This window comes from Lepisosteus oculatus, chromosome 7 (assembly GCF_040954835.1).
Source record: "Lepisosteus oculatus isolate fLepOcu1 chromosome 7, fLepOcu1.hap2, whole genome shotgun sequence".
In the NCBI taxonomy this organism is placed as follows: domain Eukaryota; kingdom Metazoa; phylum Chordata; class Actinopteri; order Semionotiformes; family Lepisosteidae; genus Lepisosteus; species Lepisosteus oculatus.
In genome coordinates, this window is record NC_090702.1 from 43,086,276 (window position 1) to 43,104,515 (window position 18,240).

General features: G+C 37.2%; 1 protein-coding gene across 2 annotated transcripts in view; it reads right to left on the reverse strand.

Annotated features, from left to right (window-relative positions):
- Positions 1–15,577, reverse strand: part of taf3 (TAF3 RNA polymerase II, TATA box binding protein (TBP)-associated facto) — a 77,998-nt gene extending 62,421 nt beyond the window's left edge. The window contains exons 1-2 of one of the 2 annotated variants that reach the window (XM_006633290.3): positions 15,237–15,577; positions 13,650–13,892 (exon numbers count right to left, since the gene is read on the reverse strand). In XM_006633290.3, coding sequence (XP_006633353.3) covers positions 13,650–13,892; positions 15,237–15,402 — 409 coding nt within the window. In that variant the 5' untranslated portion in view covers positions 15,403–15,577. Of the gene's footprint in view, positions 1–3,364; positions 3,479–13,649; positions 13,893–15,236 lie in introns of those variants that run through there. The other variant, XM_069192532.1, reaches the window with a different exon arrangement.
- Positions 15,578–18,240: the final 2,663 nt, after the last annotated feature.

An 18,240-nucleotide genomic window follows, 5' to 3' on the forward strand; every position in this document is an offset into this window, starting at 1 on the left:
CTGTTCTCCTTTCTTACTGCTCTACAGCATGCAATTAACCTCTACTTCATCTTTTGCAGAGGACTCACTGACTCATCTCCCTACTTAAACATTTCTAGGCATTTTCATGTTTGCAACTGTACTGCATTCACTGTAACTGCTGTACTTAAAAGACGGATTAAGCTATCCTTATTCGAAAACATAGCATAACTAAGCATTTTAAAAATAAAAAGTTCTTCCTCAGACTTTCAGCAAGCAGTACAATACATTATCTTCATTTCATTATTTCATACATGCAAAAGAACATACTGTTATTTTTTAATCACACAAAAAATGCTAAATAATAATTAAAAAGCAAAGAATAATTTCACAGCGCTAAAGGAAATTGCTTCAAAAACTCCACCTACTATTGATGGGAAATACAAGTTTAACAGTGAAATTTTCTTTGTGTTTTTCATGTTTCTTTTGTCTTAAAACAGCATCCTCTAGTGGAGAATACTACCAGCTACATATTTTAAGTTCAAATCACTTATAAAACAACAAAAAATCATATCTTAAATCATAAGATCAATGTGAAGGTTTATCTTGGGTGCTTATCTCTGGTAATTTTATGTTCAGATTTAATCACTACTTCTTTCCCTCAGAGTAAATAATAACAAGAAAAAGGACAATAGATAAACACACTGTTCAGCCCTAGGTAAGACACTTTGGTAATGTAATGTGAATTAAGCCTTGTATTACAAGGTAAACACAGATTCAGGTACTTTAATGAATTTAAAAGAGGTGTCTGTTTTTTCAGATGCCTTTCTTGAATTTTGAGCACTGTAAATGAACAGACAGCACCGCCATCTGGACACAAACTGAACAAAGCCTCACAGCATACTGCACTATCTGCAAAACTGGAATAAAAACTATCAAAGCAGGCATACATTTGTTCAAGAATAATGAAGTACGCTCATCCCTTGTAGGTGAAAACTTGCAAAAGTCACACTAAATTTCCATTAAAGTACATGTAAAAGTCTGATTAATTCGAAGTGCATGTAACTGAACACAAATCAATGAGAGGGTGCTTTTCTGATGTATTTGGATAGTTTGGCATGATAAATTGCTAAGTATATGTTATGTCAAGTAGAATTTATCAACACTTCGTTTTAATGCAAAGTGTTACATTTAAATGTATTATGAAGCCATTGTTTAGAGAAATAAAATTTGCCTGATCTCTAAAGTACATATGAATAATAAATATAACATGGAGTAAGCAAAATGTCTTAGTAAACAAAAATTGCTTATTATTTTAGTTAATAAAACATGTCTGGTCAATGACAGGAAAGGATCAAACTAAAGCAGCATCAAGCTGTCTGGCGATATTCATACTGTGTATTCAGAGTATGCATAATCAAAATAAAACACTTCAACGCATAAAATGTTAAACTTCATACATTTACTTAATCCAGTCCTGAGGAAATAAAAAAAGTATCTTTATATCAATATTATTTTTACAATATTTTCAAATACAACATACTCAAAATATGATTTGATACCATAACCAGTATAATATTCTTACAATTCCTGTTTAGTTAAGATGGCAACAGTGAAGAGGGGTAACAACTAAAAATAAGATACCGAGCCACATTTGGAGCACATATTGGAGGGGGAGGTTAACTCATATTACATAAATAGTTATGTATATATCACTTCTTTTAGTGAGTACTCATAAGTAAAGTGCTCATTTAAAGATGGATAAGTGTATATTTAATTTTCTTCCTAAAGCTGTTGCTACAATACCAAGCAAGAAATGTTTCATGTCATCTTTGAGCAAATTCACCTGTAAACTGGAATGTGTCTGAAATTTCTTAAAACAATCTCTCAAAATGACTGATTTTGAAAATGTGAAAATTAAAGCAGTGACGAAATCAGAATCTAAACTTCTTTACTGTGTAGAAATCACAAAGTGGAGTTACAGACTTCTGTGTATAAACTCAGACCCAGACTCTATTCCTCCTCGGTTCTAATTAATAACCATAGACTTCACGTGTAGAAATATCACTTTTGTAACAGGATATCAGTAACTGGCAAAAACAAGAAAAAGGTCTTTCTGCCCTGTGACTGGAATCCAGCTGAGATGGGCTCCAGCACTATTTACCTCCCTCTCTGCCAGCCAGCATTCAGAATAGTGCCCTGTTCCTTTAAACTTAATCCAGCCCTTGTCTCTTGAAAAAAACAGAGACCTGAGGAAATGAAAAAGTATCTTTTCTCACTTCCTTTACCACTTAAAGTTCCTGAGCGTGTCTGTTCATTGCCGGTTGGTTGCAAGCTATTATTTCCTCTTGGTCTCTTTCAAGAATGTGCAACATGCCTAATTAAGGCTACACAAAAGAGCTTGAAGGAAATATGCATGTGGAACACACTGTTCACAGTCGCTTAAAAACATTTACACACCCAAATTATGAAAAAAAGACATCTGAAGCCAATATAAAAACATTTTTCTCTGAACGTTTAATCATTTTTTATGGAACTAATTCAAGTGCTGGCAAGATAAGAAATCCCTCCTTTCAGTTTTCAGCACCACAATTCATTTATGTGAAGTGTTTTATGTACTTGTTGAGCCTAGCTGGACAATGATATGGTCTCCAACAGCTTTAGAGCTACAAGACGCATGGACTACATCAATCCACATTATATATGTAAAGGCATCCGTAAGCTCTTCTGCAATGAAAAAGTTGGCTGGGCTTCTAAAACAAACCAACTTCCATGTCTACATTTCTCAAAATGCTTAAATTTTCCCACACCATGCATATCTCAGTTCTTCCTGACAAATTGTTTCTATTAGAATTATACCACATCCCTCAACATACCGTAATCCCAACCAGTCTTGGCAGCAGTAGAATATTGTTCCTACGCCGGTGTCAGAGGGGGTCGGCTATGTTTCTTCACTTTGGTTGAAGGCCTTTAGCCAGATAAGTAACTCAGGTATTCAGCTGCTCTTTTATAATGCTGAAATATTTGAATTTAGCTTGCTATTCTTTCTTTAAGGTCCTGTCTCACTGCAACTGTCATTAGGAATTCTAAACTGAAAGAAATTAAGACAATTACATAAAAGGATTTCTGATATTATTACACAATAAAGAAAGTTTGAATTATGATTTTTATAACAAAGAATGACGCTCAGAATTCAAGTTTTCCAGGAGTTCAGACCAGCTCCCGAAATGAGGGGCAATGGGATTTGTAAGGAATATTGTTCTCCTTCTTAAAAGCAATACAAAAGCATGACCATTCTCCTTGTTACAAGAAGCATTCTCATCTATATAGATACATTCCCTTTCTTATAACATTGGAAAAGATACTGTTCTCCATTTAAAAAAAGTGGAGATGGCAATGTATTCACCCTCCTCTCTCACGTGACTGGTTGATGAAGGTCCTTCAGAGCTCCCCGCTCCCCAAGAGAACTGCTGACTGTGGAAATTCATTCAGTTTCTAGAGCAAAAACAGAACTCTCTCTCTCTCACAAGATGTGTCTAGTTTTACACTTTTGCCATAGTCTCTCAGAACATTTTACTACTAAGCCAATATCATCTGTGCATTAGTTAAAGAGTAAATACTATGCATTTGTCTTATCCACAAAATTAAATAATGCAGTGCTTTGTGATGTAACAAAACTCAATTGTGAGAGGAGGCATCGTGTAATGGGTATGATTTTTACAGAATTCCACATCTCCCTTAAGCAACACTACTAAAAATGCAGCTTATTTACCCTGCCTTGAGCCAATACACAATAATAAATCTTGCTACATCACAATGCATTTGAGAGATAAGAAATCATAATCACTATTTATATGTTGATATGCATCATCTTTAATAACAAAGATATGCAATACTATACATGTAATGGCAACCAAGCCTTTGGTTTGAGACGATCACTCCCTTCCCTGAAAGTATAGAATATAATTATCACTCTCAGTTTCCAAGAGAAACCTCTGAATTGCTAATTTCTTCCTGCACTTTGAGTGTAAAATTTTATTAGTATGATCTAAACATAACTTAAGTATAATTGTATTTAGCAAAAAAAACAGAGCTATGATATTTTAAATTTCCTTGGTATGAAGTGGGTCTTAAATTGAGTCACAGATCACATGCACGAGTGGTGAGGAGTGATTGAACTATGGCTTCTGCTCAATACTTCAAAGATCTTCCAGGAAGGACACTTGCTTATCTATTCCTGTGTTCATACACAGATAACAGAGCAGCAAATGGGAAGATTGTGCCCTGATCACACTACTTGTGCATCTCAAATCTGAAGAGTGAGCATCACATCTTTGCCGAGGCTAAATCACAGAGTATTTGTACATGCATGTGTACAACAAGTTGTACTCAACAATTGGTACAACTGCACTATTCATGTTCTGTGTATCCTCCACTTGCCAAGTTTCCCAATGGAGCCATTTCCTGGACTGACATAGGGATTCCTTAATAGTAATAGGCTAATATCCTGCAGACCAGGATTGCTGGTCTTGTCCAAACTGCATATTCCGTTAATACAAAGCAACTATGCATTTATGTCACAACCACCGTTCTGTCCACTACATTAACCTGTGATGATTTAAAAATAAACAGGTTTTTTCGTTATTCATTAGGGTCATTTCCAATGGAGATTACTGGAATAGACACTTTTTTTAAATGTCTATGGAGTGTTGCCGTAGTTCCAGGCGTAGATACAATTATAAATACTACATACAGTATTCCTGCAGTATACAGTATTTTTATTATTCACCTGCAGAAAAAAAATATTTTATACCAGTTTCTGGTCTCTAACTCATGCTGATAATGAGTAAAAAAAAGCCTTCAAAATTCATCAAAACAGTCAGTAAACAGTTCCATACAAGGTAATCAGATGCTTTTCCAGCATCTAAGAAATGCACAACCCAAGGCGCTAACTCATGAGGGATTTGGTCCAGGATTTGGAAAGAACTTTCCTGTTGGAGTTTAAATATAATAGAACTTTCTGGTGGGTCTTTTTCATTTGTAAGAAGTGAAACCAGAGCTGATTTGTGACCTTTATGAAAAGAGATTTCAATACCAAATTTAGTATTGAGTAGCTGACCATCTCGCACTGCTAGCAACAAATTAGGCTGAATGCCATCTTAGACTGGAGGTTTCTGCTTCAGCATATACGGAGAAACTGTCAGCTGCAAAGGTTTCATGCTCCTATAAATGTCACCCTGTTAAGGAGTAAGATGAGGCAAATTCACTGGGTTTAAGAATTCCTTAAAATAGCAGAAATCCGTACAAGGTGAAATCAGTATAAGGTGTATAAATACAGAGAATGAACAGATTTTTGGGAAAACTTGATTTACATGTTCAGAGTTAGAGATTACAATACCATTATCACTTTTTTACCTCAAAAGTAATTGTTTTTTATTTCAGTGCAATCTACAAACTCATTCCTCTCATTTGTATTAGAACTGCCTTGTCTTCTGCATTAAGAATTCTCCTCTAGGATTTTTAATTCACCTTTCAGAAATGGCAGACGTACAACTTTCCTCTCCTTGAAGTCATATTTTTGTGCTTTGGTACAAAAATGGGAAATTCACTCTCTGATTTTCTTAGCGAGATAAAAGCAAAAGAAGTAAAAAAAGCCCCATTTACGGAATTTAGAAACACATTAATAATTAGGGTTAATTTCAGGATGAATCAATGTTAATCTCCACAATGACTAGAGTTGGATTATTATTGCACATAGATTCTCCACCATAACCTGAACTGAAAATCCGAACCCTGTAAATTCTAAGAAATTAACTATGCTGTTTTGGCATATGTCCAGAACAACACATAGTTCCAGATCTTTATATTATATTTTATCTCCAATAAAATGTGTTACATGATGAATAATATCCCACACTCATGAAAATACAGTTCTGTGATAAAGTATTCACCACTAAATGTTATCAGACCTTCATGTGCATCCCATGGATCTATAAAGGGAGTCTGAGTGAACAAATAACACGTGTTTGCTGCTTTTTACACTTATTTCAACAACCAATATTCCTGTATGCTTAGTAGCAATTGCTTTATACACTGAAGAAATATATAGTGATTTAATTACCTGAAATTTAAGTTGCAGTAACTGAATGACAAATGGCAAGAAGTGTTAGATTTACCCATCATGAGAAAGATGATGATTTACCCATCATGAGAGTGTTCTTTAACTTGGACTCATGAGAAATGTCTGGGATTTGGCATCTGGGAGATGTAAATCAGGATGCGGCAATGGAAGGATTCGGAGTCAGAGGAAGGGTGATCAGCAAGAAAGGAGACCAACAGACTGACACGAACAGGACAAGAGGGAGGTCAGCAGGAATGGCAAGAAGTGACAGGCAGAGCGATAGGGCAGGAGCACTACGAAAGCCAATCCCAATACATTGAATTTCACTCTGTCACTGTCGTGGGTCTTCAAGCCTGATGTTGTGCTGATCCATGCGATTGTTTTTAGATATACGTATACTTCCAACCTAAACAGTTCAATTGTAGTAAAAAACAAATAGAAGGCAGAGGCGGTCTGTGCTGCTCTCATGACTGGAAGCCTACTGATGGAAAGATTTGTCTGAAATGTATTCGCCTTGTTGTAAAACCAACAATACCAATTTACTGGAAAAGCAGTGCTGAAGCGATCTTCTGTACTCCCCACTTCTAGAAAGCAATGCAAAGAGAGCAGCACCCCGACAAAAGTGCACAGGTCACAAAACAGCACACAAAGATTAGTTCTGAGCTGCGGTCTATGACTTGTGAGAAAGGAATTAATGTTGTACATCTGCATATATTAAATAATAAACATCACTTATTGATCTGTAATGTTTTATTAGTGTTTGATCAATAAACAAGGCTTCATGATCTTATGTGGTTTTGCCATTGTGTATGTTTGTCTTTCATGCTTTTGTAGAGTTATGCCAAAACACACCACAAAAAGTTAAGTTCTTCTCTCCATTTTTCATGCAACAGCCAACAGGGTGCTGAAGGTCAAAGTCCTATCTCTGGTACATAAGCATGTGCAAACATTTAAAATATAATATTATTTCTACTGTAATGAATATAATTCTGTGGACCAGTCTATCACTCATGAGGGTTAACCTTTTAGACTAAAACGTGTGCTTGGGATGTGTTCCCTGGAGAGAGACACACCTGCTAAAAGACTACAAAACTATTAAAACAAACAACCAATCATTCCATCTAGTTTGTTTGGTATTGCACTAGCTTACTTGATCCAAAAGTCCCACCCCATCACTTCTTGAAAGAATTGCCTATTGACTAGAAGGCTAGATAACCTGTTCCATCCTTTCTTTAAAGAAGTGCCTCTGTTTTCACCACACAAGAGAAGGGGCTTCTTTATATGAATTTATTCAGCCTACTCAAAAAAAAAGCAGAAACATGTCTGATGCCGGGTTCAGGGAGAAGGTAGTACAGGTGCTGATGAACATGGCACAGGCAGCACACCTAGCTAATGAAATGCCAGCAAAATGAACAAGGAGACAGTTACTGGGACAATCCAGTAAGTGAAAGCCAAACTACATTATCTTTTAAGTCAGGAAGAGGCCATGTCCAGAAGGGGGAGCTAAAATGACACAAACAATTGTGTGAGCTTTTAATGAAAAACCTACCTAGATACATCAGCAGGGAACAAACAACACAAAGTAGGTTTGTAATACACAAATATTTAAACCACATGCAAAGTAAATCAACATGAACATTTAATAAATACACTTAATATTTAAGATCACAAATTAATTTAGATATGCAATTAAACATAGTTTTAGAAAATAAAGAAATTGCAGAAAGTATGCACAGTGTGAAAAGTGCATTCTGCACTGATGGGGGACAGATTAATGACTATGTGAAATATTATAACAGAGAAGCAAAGAGAAGTGGGCAGTGAATGACTTGAACCTTACAAAGACCAGAATTTATACAATAAAAACAATGCAGCACAGATTAATGCTAGGTACTCTGAACAGAAACAACCTTCAGTATCACTGCTAACACCAAAGGTAATATTTATCTTCCTATTGACAGCTACAAGCATTTACTTTAATTCAGCATGCAAAACTACTGCAATTAATTTACAGCTTACTGTAAAATCTAACATCAGCAGACATGAGGTGAAGCTGAACAACAGTTTTGACTTTGAATTATTCTTCCCTGTCCTTACATAACAAAAAAAAGAAGTTGAGACAGCAAGCGAAATGCTAGTGGAGATATTCTGCTGGAGGAAGGTACCCTAGCAAAGGAAGTGCCTTTGCTGGCAGTCCAAACTCTATCTCCTGATTCACTACTGTTTGTCCTTCTTTTTCCAAGATTTGTTAATGGACACTATTGTCACAAGCTGTGCAGCTGATTTCAATGCTGAAGACAGCTCCGAGATGACAGCTCAGAACAAGTAAGTGAACAAAAACCTATGTATAACAAAATGAAAGCTTTCTTTGCAGGGAAATTATATTAGGGTCTGGTTGTGAAGCTGGGAATCGAGAAGTACTGGTCCATGAACCCGGTGTTCAAAATGCTATACAATCAGTGTGGAAGACCTGAGCTGCAGTTATCTGTCAATAACATAACATAACACTCCTTTGTCAATGCTGCAACACTTCCAGCAAGCACCTGCCTGGTACAGAATATATTTTCAAAGAAATCACACTGTTTTCTGATGCTCTGGTTGCTGAAGGTTTTGTGACAGTTTACAATCACAGCAAAACTCCTGCTCGGCACAAGCTTCTTAAGTAACAGAAGAAGTGACTGGAGAGGAAATAAAAAAATTAAATTAAAGCTTGTTTTAACCTTAATGGCAATGACAAGAGTTCTGGGTTTTTCTGGGCGTCAGCTGCTCTTTTTGGCAGTGCCGTGCAATAAAAATCAATAAAATTAGCGGAACCATTCAGTTCAGAGATTAACAGCATGTCTGTAAATGTGAAAATGCTCACAGTATGTGGCACTTTTTGCTCATTTACAGTACTGAAGAAGAATGATAAAAAAGATGCATTTATGTTGCCTACAGTCCAAATGCAGCAATGAAGACAGATGCAGTATACAGATAGTAGATAAAAACGGAAACACCAATGCAAAGTTAGTGTTTAAGCCTCCACACGTGTCCAGTACCACCTGGACTAACAGTATTGGGAATTCTTCAGGAAAGATGCAGGACCACTGATCCACAAAAAAGTCAAACAACTCACATGATTGGTGGAGGTCAAAAACACTGTCTCGGGTCTCTCATTCTAGAATGCCACATAATTTCACCACCGATCTCAGGTCCAGTGTCTGAGAAGGCCATTACATATTAATAATATCAGTGTCATACACATCCAACCCCTGGGAGACCCCACGTACTCCATGGATGGGGCAGTGTCATCCCACAAGACACCCCTCATGACTGAGATAATGCTGTATTGGGGGGCAAAGACCATGAAGTAGCGACAGCACTGACCTTGCCTTCTAGGGGAATGCGTGTACCTAGACCATGTCAGGAAAACACACCCAACAACATTACAGAACTGCTCTTTACTTTTGAAACCAAAGACTTGGGGCAGTAGAGATTCTTTAGGTTGGTTATACCCATGCATCTGACCATATCATGTTTCTCCATTGCTCCTGCTTGTACTCCTTGTATCACTGGAATTGCAAACATATGTATTGCCAGGCAAGAGTGGTTAATGCACTGAAACCTGACTATGGTATCACGCTTCGCGGAGTTCTTGGTGAACCATATTTGAATGAACTGGCTGCTTGAAAAGACAAAAAGACTCCAGTTGGGGCAGCATGCTGGAGCAATGGTTAGTATTGCTGGGATTCAATTGTCCATAGGTTCAATCCTGGACCTGGGGTGTTGGGTCAGTGGGTGTGATCAGTGTGGAGCTTGCGTTGTCTCCCCGTGTTCATGTCCAAGGGCTCCCCCCACAGTCCAAAGACTGGCTTCTGGGAAAAGTGGCCCTGGTGTGAGTGTGTGCGTGCCTGTGCGCCCTGTGACGGACTGGTGTCCCATCCAGGGTGTATCCCGCCTAGCACTTGCTGCTTGCCAGGACAGGCTCTGGCTCCCCCACGACGCCATACTAGATATAGAGGTTAGGATACGGATGGATGGAAATCTGCCATCACTTCATCTTGCTTGTTTAACCATGCATGTGTAGCAGAACAGTGTAATACTAATGTGCTTCACACTGTACTACTAGTTTATTTTGTTATGCATTTATTAGTTTAGCGCCAGTAAATTGTCTTTTATTGTTTATGTTGGTGGTAGTTGTTCATAATGTAATAGAACTGCATAGCAATCTGCTTTACTGTGTGAAATTACACACTCTGTGTGGCTTGCTGGAATTTATTTCTTAGAAAGGGGTTAAGCACAAAGTGTGAATTTTGTTTAAGGAGCTTGAAAAATCAACATTTCTGTTGTTTCAAACCAGCATTTAAACTCGCACCCATAAGCTTTTAACAATCCACCTCAGGCAAGTACTCCTGCAACAACAACGAATAAACTCCCCAGAATAGCAGAATAAGTCACATAATTTTCCATTTAACTTTGTCAGACTGTCTTACATGCAAAGAAGTCCAAGAATAAATTTCAACAGCATGATTATTCACAAGACAAAGGAGAGGGAGGAAAAAAAAGTCAAACTCCACTGTCAGGCAATAAAGCAGAAAGACTGACTGGTCAGTATACTTGACAATGTCTTTCTAGAGTCCAATATGAATACTTTCCTTTCATTTGCTGGGACAAACAGATTTGACTGGCTTCTTTGTATAATTTTCAGTATGACCCGGTAAAAAAGGAAATACCAAAAGTGCTATCAGAGCAGAATAATCAAGCAAGAACAACAGTGAACCACCATTATGCCAAAGTCGGAGCTGTAGAATCAAGATCAATGGATGACACTTTGGTCTCCGTACACCATTAACATCATAAAGCTATCGTATCCTAATAACTTCAATAGCCGTGGTGGCAGCAAGCAAGAAAAGGGCATTCTGGAGGACTTTTTTAAAAAACGGTTAATTCTGCCATTCTGCCAAACTGTATAGACCAATTGAATACCCCAATGTGGATACAGTGGGTGTGAGCTGGACTTTCTTCCTCTACCTTCTATTTTATCAACGAGACAGTATAAGAGAGTCTCCCTCTGTGTTCCTTCCTTGTCTGTGGAAGTCAACACAGCTGCTATCCTGACCCTTGCTGAAGGCACGTCCAAACGGTCCCAAGACTGGCCCAGGCAGCTTTGACATCAGAAAAGAGATCTGTTTTAAAAGAGAGTCTATGGCAACCATGTGAAAGGAGCTGTCCATCAGAGAGCCAAGACAGTTCACTCGGTGTGTCCCCGCAAAGAAGAGCAGTGTCTGCACTTGGAGCCCAACAGGCAAGAAGCTGCTTCTTGGGATTTGTCAACATTGGTTTTGGGGAAAGATATGCCTGGCTGCCAAGCTAATGAATCTTTGGCGAGGCTTATGTTGGTGCTTTGGCATGAATGTTACCCTTTACGCAAATGCTTAATATTTAAAGAAACATTTTGAATAGATATGGGAGCCCCTGCAGCCATTTTAATATGAAGCCACCTGAAATCCAGCCCTTTATGAAGTCATTTTTATTTCTTTAGATATTTAAGTCTAAATGGCAAGGCTTCTTATAATAAATAACATAATGAGCCTGCAGTGGACAGAAAAGCAGGTAAACTTTACACCGCCTACTGTCACAGCTAGCATGAATTTGACACATGATGACATGGCCAGTTGCTTCATTTCCATTAGGAAAAACTTTCAAGACAAGTAATATAACTTTTAAAACCATAATTTTCATACAATTGAATATAACCTTTGGAAGACAAAGTGATGAATCCAGTCACAAGCTCTAAATTACTAGTATCAGTAGCTACTTTTAAACCTAGCAACACATTTTCAAAATATATCAGGAATATTATTCCGAAAGGTTTACGCTTTATACTTTGAACTCCACATCAGCCGTAACAGGGCGCTGTTTTTATATTTGGAAAAAACAAGCAAAGGTTTTGTTGCAAATCAGTGAAATTGTTTCATCGTCAATTTCAGCTCTGCAAAAATTAATCTGCATCTTAGCACACTGTATGTTCAGCCTGTGATACAATACATTTCCATCTATTGGATAACCCAACCCCAAGAAACATAATAAACTAGAATCAACAAATGGGGAGGGCATTAAACTCCTTGTTTGTATGTGAACTGACCTTTAACTGACTGAGAGGGAATAGGAACATGTTGCAGTCAAGGAGTTGGCTCTCCTGTTTCTGCAACACTGTTGCTAACCATACATTTGAATGTCAAAAAGCTGAACACGTGGTGCTTGAATTTATTGCACAGAGCTTTAAGAGCACTCTGCTGGATGTACAATGAAAATGTCAAATATACTGTATCCAGAAGAAAAGCTAAAGCTCGAGGATGAACTAGAAAATTTCCCACGTGATTTGAAAGCTGGTGAACTGGTTTGATAAGATGGTGCGAAGAGGATTCTTGCAGAAAGGCGACCCTCAGTAAGTAAACGCGTTACAAAAAGAAACTCACTGATTATTCACTGTTTGAACTAACTGCACGGACTAACTGATATAAGTCTTTTTACTAAAATTTTAAGTTGCATAGTAGGTACTGTTATTACTAACAATGTAGTAAACAAAGACCGGACAATTATCATCTATAATCATCAATGGAACCCTTATATATATATATGAAATAACATTTCTTACACTTTTTATGTGATTGTAGACATATATCTGCCCTCACAATAATATAGTGAAAAGCCATTTGGACATCTATGATAGAACACTGGACAATTACATTTTAATGCTCTTAATTGAATTGGTATCACTACATAATTGATCTTCGCTGTAGCTTTATAGAGTGAGTGGGATTGGTGTACTCCCTGAATCTTTAAACATCAAAATGAATATGTTACAAAATGATTAAAGAAGAATTGTAGGGATTGTATTTTACATTGCACGTAGGGATTTTTCATACAATTTTCATTAAGAACCATGTATAATGCACAAAAATAAAAAGGGAGTAGATTTACTGTACATTACGCACCGTCAAAGAGAATATCTCAATGTACACATGAAACCAGCTGAATTTTAAGTTATTGTAGTTAAACTTGTCTGGCCACAACTAAATACTCACAGCAGAAACACAGACCTTTTTCGGAAGCTTAAGGAAGGAAAGTTCAGGAACGAATGACAAAATAACTTTTTTCACAAACACAGCTGAAACTCTAGAATAGTTTGAAGATGTTGTGGAGGTGGAAAATGTTTGGTCTTTTCAAAATCTCTATGACTTTTATAGGAAAGGTGGCACATCTGAATGCTTCAGACAACAAACATTACATATGTTTTCTGCAATATTTTGACATAATCTAAAATTATTTCATAAAAATATTCTAATTTCTATTTAAACTAATTATAATATTTATTCATCACATTTGAAAGCTGGGATTTTTTAAAGCATCTAGGAAAAGCTTTCAAAATTAGTTAAGAGAACGTCACAATTTTTAAAAATGCAGACCTTTTTGGAAATAGTGCATCTCAGTACAAACCAATCTGCTGAGCATGAAACTAATGCCTCTGGAGGACTGAATGTTACTGGTTTCAATGATTTAAAATATATGGATATATAAATGTTCCCACCTTCTTGTAACGATACAATGGGAGGCATATAATCAGGAATGTATTCCTTTCTCTCTTCGGCATCCTTGCTGCCAGCCTGGGGGAACTGCAAGATGTTGTTTTTGCTGACAGGAAACAAGGGGATTTGATGTGCAAAGCCCACCGGCTCCAGATTGTGGACATAATCTTCTAGCTCATTCAGGTTCACTCCCAGTAGCTTGAATGCTTGCCCAACGTCATCTAACACAGGATCCGTGCGGCCATCTGAAAGAAGTACAGATAATTATTAAATATGTGTCTGTCATGCATTTAAATGTACTTAAACATTTGGGACAGTGCCTTGATAATTTAACCAGCCTGGAAGAAATGTTCTAAGGAACCTAGGGATACTAGTATGAATTCTAAGGTAACGCAAGGGCTTGTATCACCTAATTGCTGATGGTTTCAAGAACAATAACTGCTGATTATCACTGTAATAAAGTCATTATGGTAAAGGAACATGAACTTCATGCAGAGCCAGTGCAATAAATAAATAAGCATACCGCCTAGGAAAATCTGTGTATCCCTTATATAAATAAGATCTCAGAAAAGCTTTTGTAAAAACTCAGATGTCCAAACTGCAAATCTGTTGATTATCAGGTTTTCCTCAAGCATGCAACTTCACTTCCCTCTATTTAACAGAAAAATCATTCAGAACCAAGAGATCGAATTCAGCAAAACAACCACATGTACACAGCCCATGCTTCATCATTTAGAAGCTGGGGAAACTTTTTACCTAAAAAGGTAAAAGTTAATAAAAATGACAGTAGACAATGTTCGATTTCTGAATTTGTGCTTTTATAAAAGCATGTGTGAAAAAAACGGATGTTTTACGTTTGGAATACACATGTAAGACGTATCCTTAAAAACGAAATTAAAAACTAAATGGTTGATGAAATTTGTGTCTTGTAGATTCCTGCAAGCATAAAGTATAATTTCTAAACAATAGGTATAATAACCCAAGTTCATTATTTTTTGACAGGACGAAACAACACTTCCAGCAGCTAATTGTTCAATTATTGCTTCGATAGAACAATATGCAACAAGGACGGAGAACACCGGGTTAATGGAAGATCTGAGTAAGTTAAATGTGAAAATATTCAGGTGTCATTTCGCACTGAACCCTATTACTGTATATTTACCGTTTTCCGGTTTTAACTAAACGTTTTTTAAACATCATCCTACAATTATGTTGCTGCTGACCAGTCAGTCGGTTTCTAAGTGTATATAGTTCCCTCCCTTTTCCGATGATATGTGATATATAGGCTCATCAGCTAGCGACACACACCTGTAGGAAACTAATGATGTACTGGCAGAAAGCACCAGAAAAAACACCGAATCGCTGACTTCTTTGCTTTTGCCTAAATTTTAATAAAAGTTTTAAAGAATGTTCCCTTTTTACTTGCGACTGCGGCATTTTTGCCAGGTTATTCCTTACTGTAAAACAAGTTGGTTCTGTGCTGGTGCTACCACGCACCTCCTGTCATACTAGGCCTCATCAAGAGAAAGCAGGAAGGAGTGGAGTTGTTGCAAAGCGATAGCACTGTAAATCCACACATAAATACTCACAGAGCTCCGAGTAGCGATGGCATCCCCTGGCCAGCTGCTGGATATACCTGTGCAGGACATCAGTGAGGAGGTCGCAAGCCGTGAGCTGGACCGAATCCCAGCCTAGAGCTTGGCAGATCTGCGCCACGGACACTCGCAGCAGCGAGCGAGCATAGCTCTCACACATCCCGCTGGTTCCTTTTTGGGACCTTTAACTTTTCAATTCCCGGTAAGAAAGGTGTTTCTTGTCCTCATGATGCATTAAACCCAGAGGAATGAAAACAAAGTCCAGACAATAAACGTATTGTTGACATCTAAAATAAACCATAGGTTGGCGCTAATGCAGAAGCGGCCATCTTGATTCCACTCACAGACCATTGCCGAGAACATCGATGAGGTCCGCACATGAGCAGTGAGAAGTTAGACTCGATTTCGCGTCTATCAGCTCGTAAGTCTGAGATGAAGAGCATGCTCTCTTGTAGCAAAACAACGCAAAGTTCAAAGTTGTTATTCGTTTTAAAATGAAAACAACAGAACCTACGCAGTCGTGTTATTTTGAATGGCGCATGGTCTTATAAAATATTGTGCGAGTTCCCAATTGTAACAGTACGAAAAAAGGTTTCGTGTGTTTTTAATCGGTAGCATATATTAACCGTCATCTAGTTTCTTTTATCGCCGTTGTTGAACTGCTGTTCTTCTAGTACTTAAAAATACACGTGGCCTGTATTTTGTTATTTTTACTTTTTTATTTTAACAACAAACAGCCGGAAGCTGGAGTCTATGATTGTGCAAGCAACAGGCACAACCATAGGAAATATAATCATATAGTAGCACAAATATAGGAATATACCCGGGGCCGGGTGCCAGTCAGGGTGCAGAGACACGCACACACTCACGCCAGGGCCAGTTTTCCCAGAAGCCAATTAACCCACCAGAATGCCTTTGGACTGCAGGAGGAAAACCGGAGCAGACTAATGAGAAACACTTTTTATTACTATGCACCTGTGTAAGTTTAATGACAATAAAGTTGAATTGAATAAGTAGGAAACCCTTGTGAAGACGGGAAAGACAAAAAGGTCCACGCAGATGGCAGCCCAGGTATTGAACCCATGGCCCCAGGGCTGTAAGGTAGCAAAGCTAACCAGTGCGCCCCCCGTGCCACCGTTATAGCACTTGTAAAATATGATAGTTAAAACACAATTACTAAACATTTTTTACGACCTGAAAATAAAATATTACGATTCCTCGTATTATTAAGTTCATTCAGTCCAATTGTGCAACTTAGAACTCGGCTCTTGCATTTTAAACGAGAAAAAAGCAACATACACACGGTCCATGTGCCAAGTCCAGTAAAGGATTAGCCCGTACTTACAGGATGTGTCTGCAGTTATTTCCTTCCAACTAAGCTCTTGTTTACTTTAATTTGCTCTTACTGGGTCCAGTTAAAGACTTCGTTCTGTTTTTCAGGTGCTGCTGCCTAAGACACTGAGACAACTTGCAATCACACCATCCATCCAGGACCAGAATTGGACACTCCCCGACAAAAGTTTTTAAGTATCCTTTTTGTTCTTTTAGAAACCTTTGATTCATTTTTTTGCCCGATACCATTAAGTATTTGTAAAATGGGCTTCAGTGAATTCTGAGATATGGCAAAAGCTCTCGTAGCTTGAAATTCAAGTTATTCCATTTGTTAATGTATACATTAACCAGTGTGAAGCATTTTGGCTCCACAGTTGTTTTATTTGAAATGTTACTTACTACATTAATTAAGCAGATTAAAGCACTTTTTGTCAATTGCTTTTGGGTTTTGTTGAATACTATTGATTTTTTAGTAATGATGGTATTGTCCCCGTTTCAAGCACAAAGTGATCGTTTCTTTTCATAAACAATATGATGAAAATAGTTAATTCATTTATCAATGAAGAAACCTTATACTTTAAAATAGTACATCTGGAAATACTCAAGCAATAACAATATTCTTTGATAGTATACACCAATATGAAAAGTTCACTATTCCGTAATGTAGATCTTCAATATAAGTTATAAAGAGTGGAGGTTTCAATACAGATCCTTGTGGTACACCACTAATCACGTTTTGAGCTTTTACCCCTTACCTGTACTTTTTTGGAGAATTCATATTATGAGGAACTTCAAGTATTGTAAAAATCATCTGGTCAACTTGTATTCATTACTGCTACTGCTGAAGTTCTAACGAGATAAACAAGACCAACTGTTTCTCCTTGAACATATTGACGCAGATGGATGATTATCTAATTAAAATTCCAATAACGCTGATAGTAAGAAAAGTAAGACTTATTAATCTATACTTTGTTCAGTTTTTTCACCTTTTGAATAGATAGGTGTATCCATCATTGTGTATTTACCACCTTCTTGAGAGACTGCTGATTTTTCTTGATGGGCTATGAATTATTGTTTTGTGTACAATTGGTGGGATACCATCAGGCCCTGGAGATTTCTTTAAATATTTTAAAATACTTTTAACAACTTTCACTTCTATGCTATTTAATATAGAACATTTTTTCTTCAGTCTGCAGAATGTACTTAAAAGTTTTCGCTAAACAATAGGGGGAAATATTAGCCCTTTTAATCTATTGTCACCTCTGGGGGACAGTTCTTTTACTGTTGTAATACAAAATTGTAGTATACTGTACCTTATTCTCTCTCTACCTAATATCCCTTTCACTTGTGCTCCCCTTTTTTAAAATCTGAGTTTGTTTCATATGGAATTTGTGGCATTTTATTCTATTCCTAGTAGCACATACTGTATCCTTCATGATTAACCTCTCTCCTTAGCAATTCAACTTCACTACTCGGCTTAAACACAAAAAATAACCTTAAATTTGATATTCTTATAATATTAGGATTTAACAAATAACTGCAAGGATACAAAAAGGTTCAGTATAACAGTATACTGATACACTATAACAGTAGTATACAAGTTATCACTAATACTTTACAGCTCTTGGGTCCCGAGTTCTAATTCTAATTCTACTGTAGGGCATCT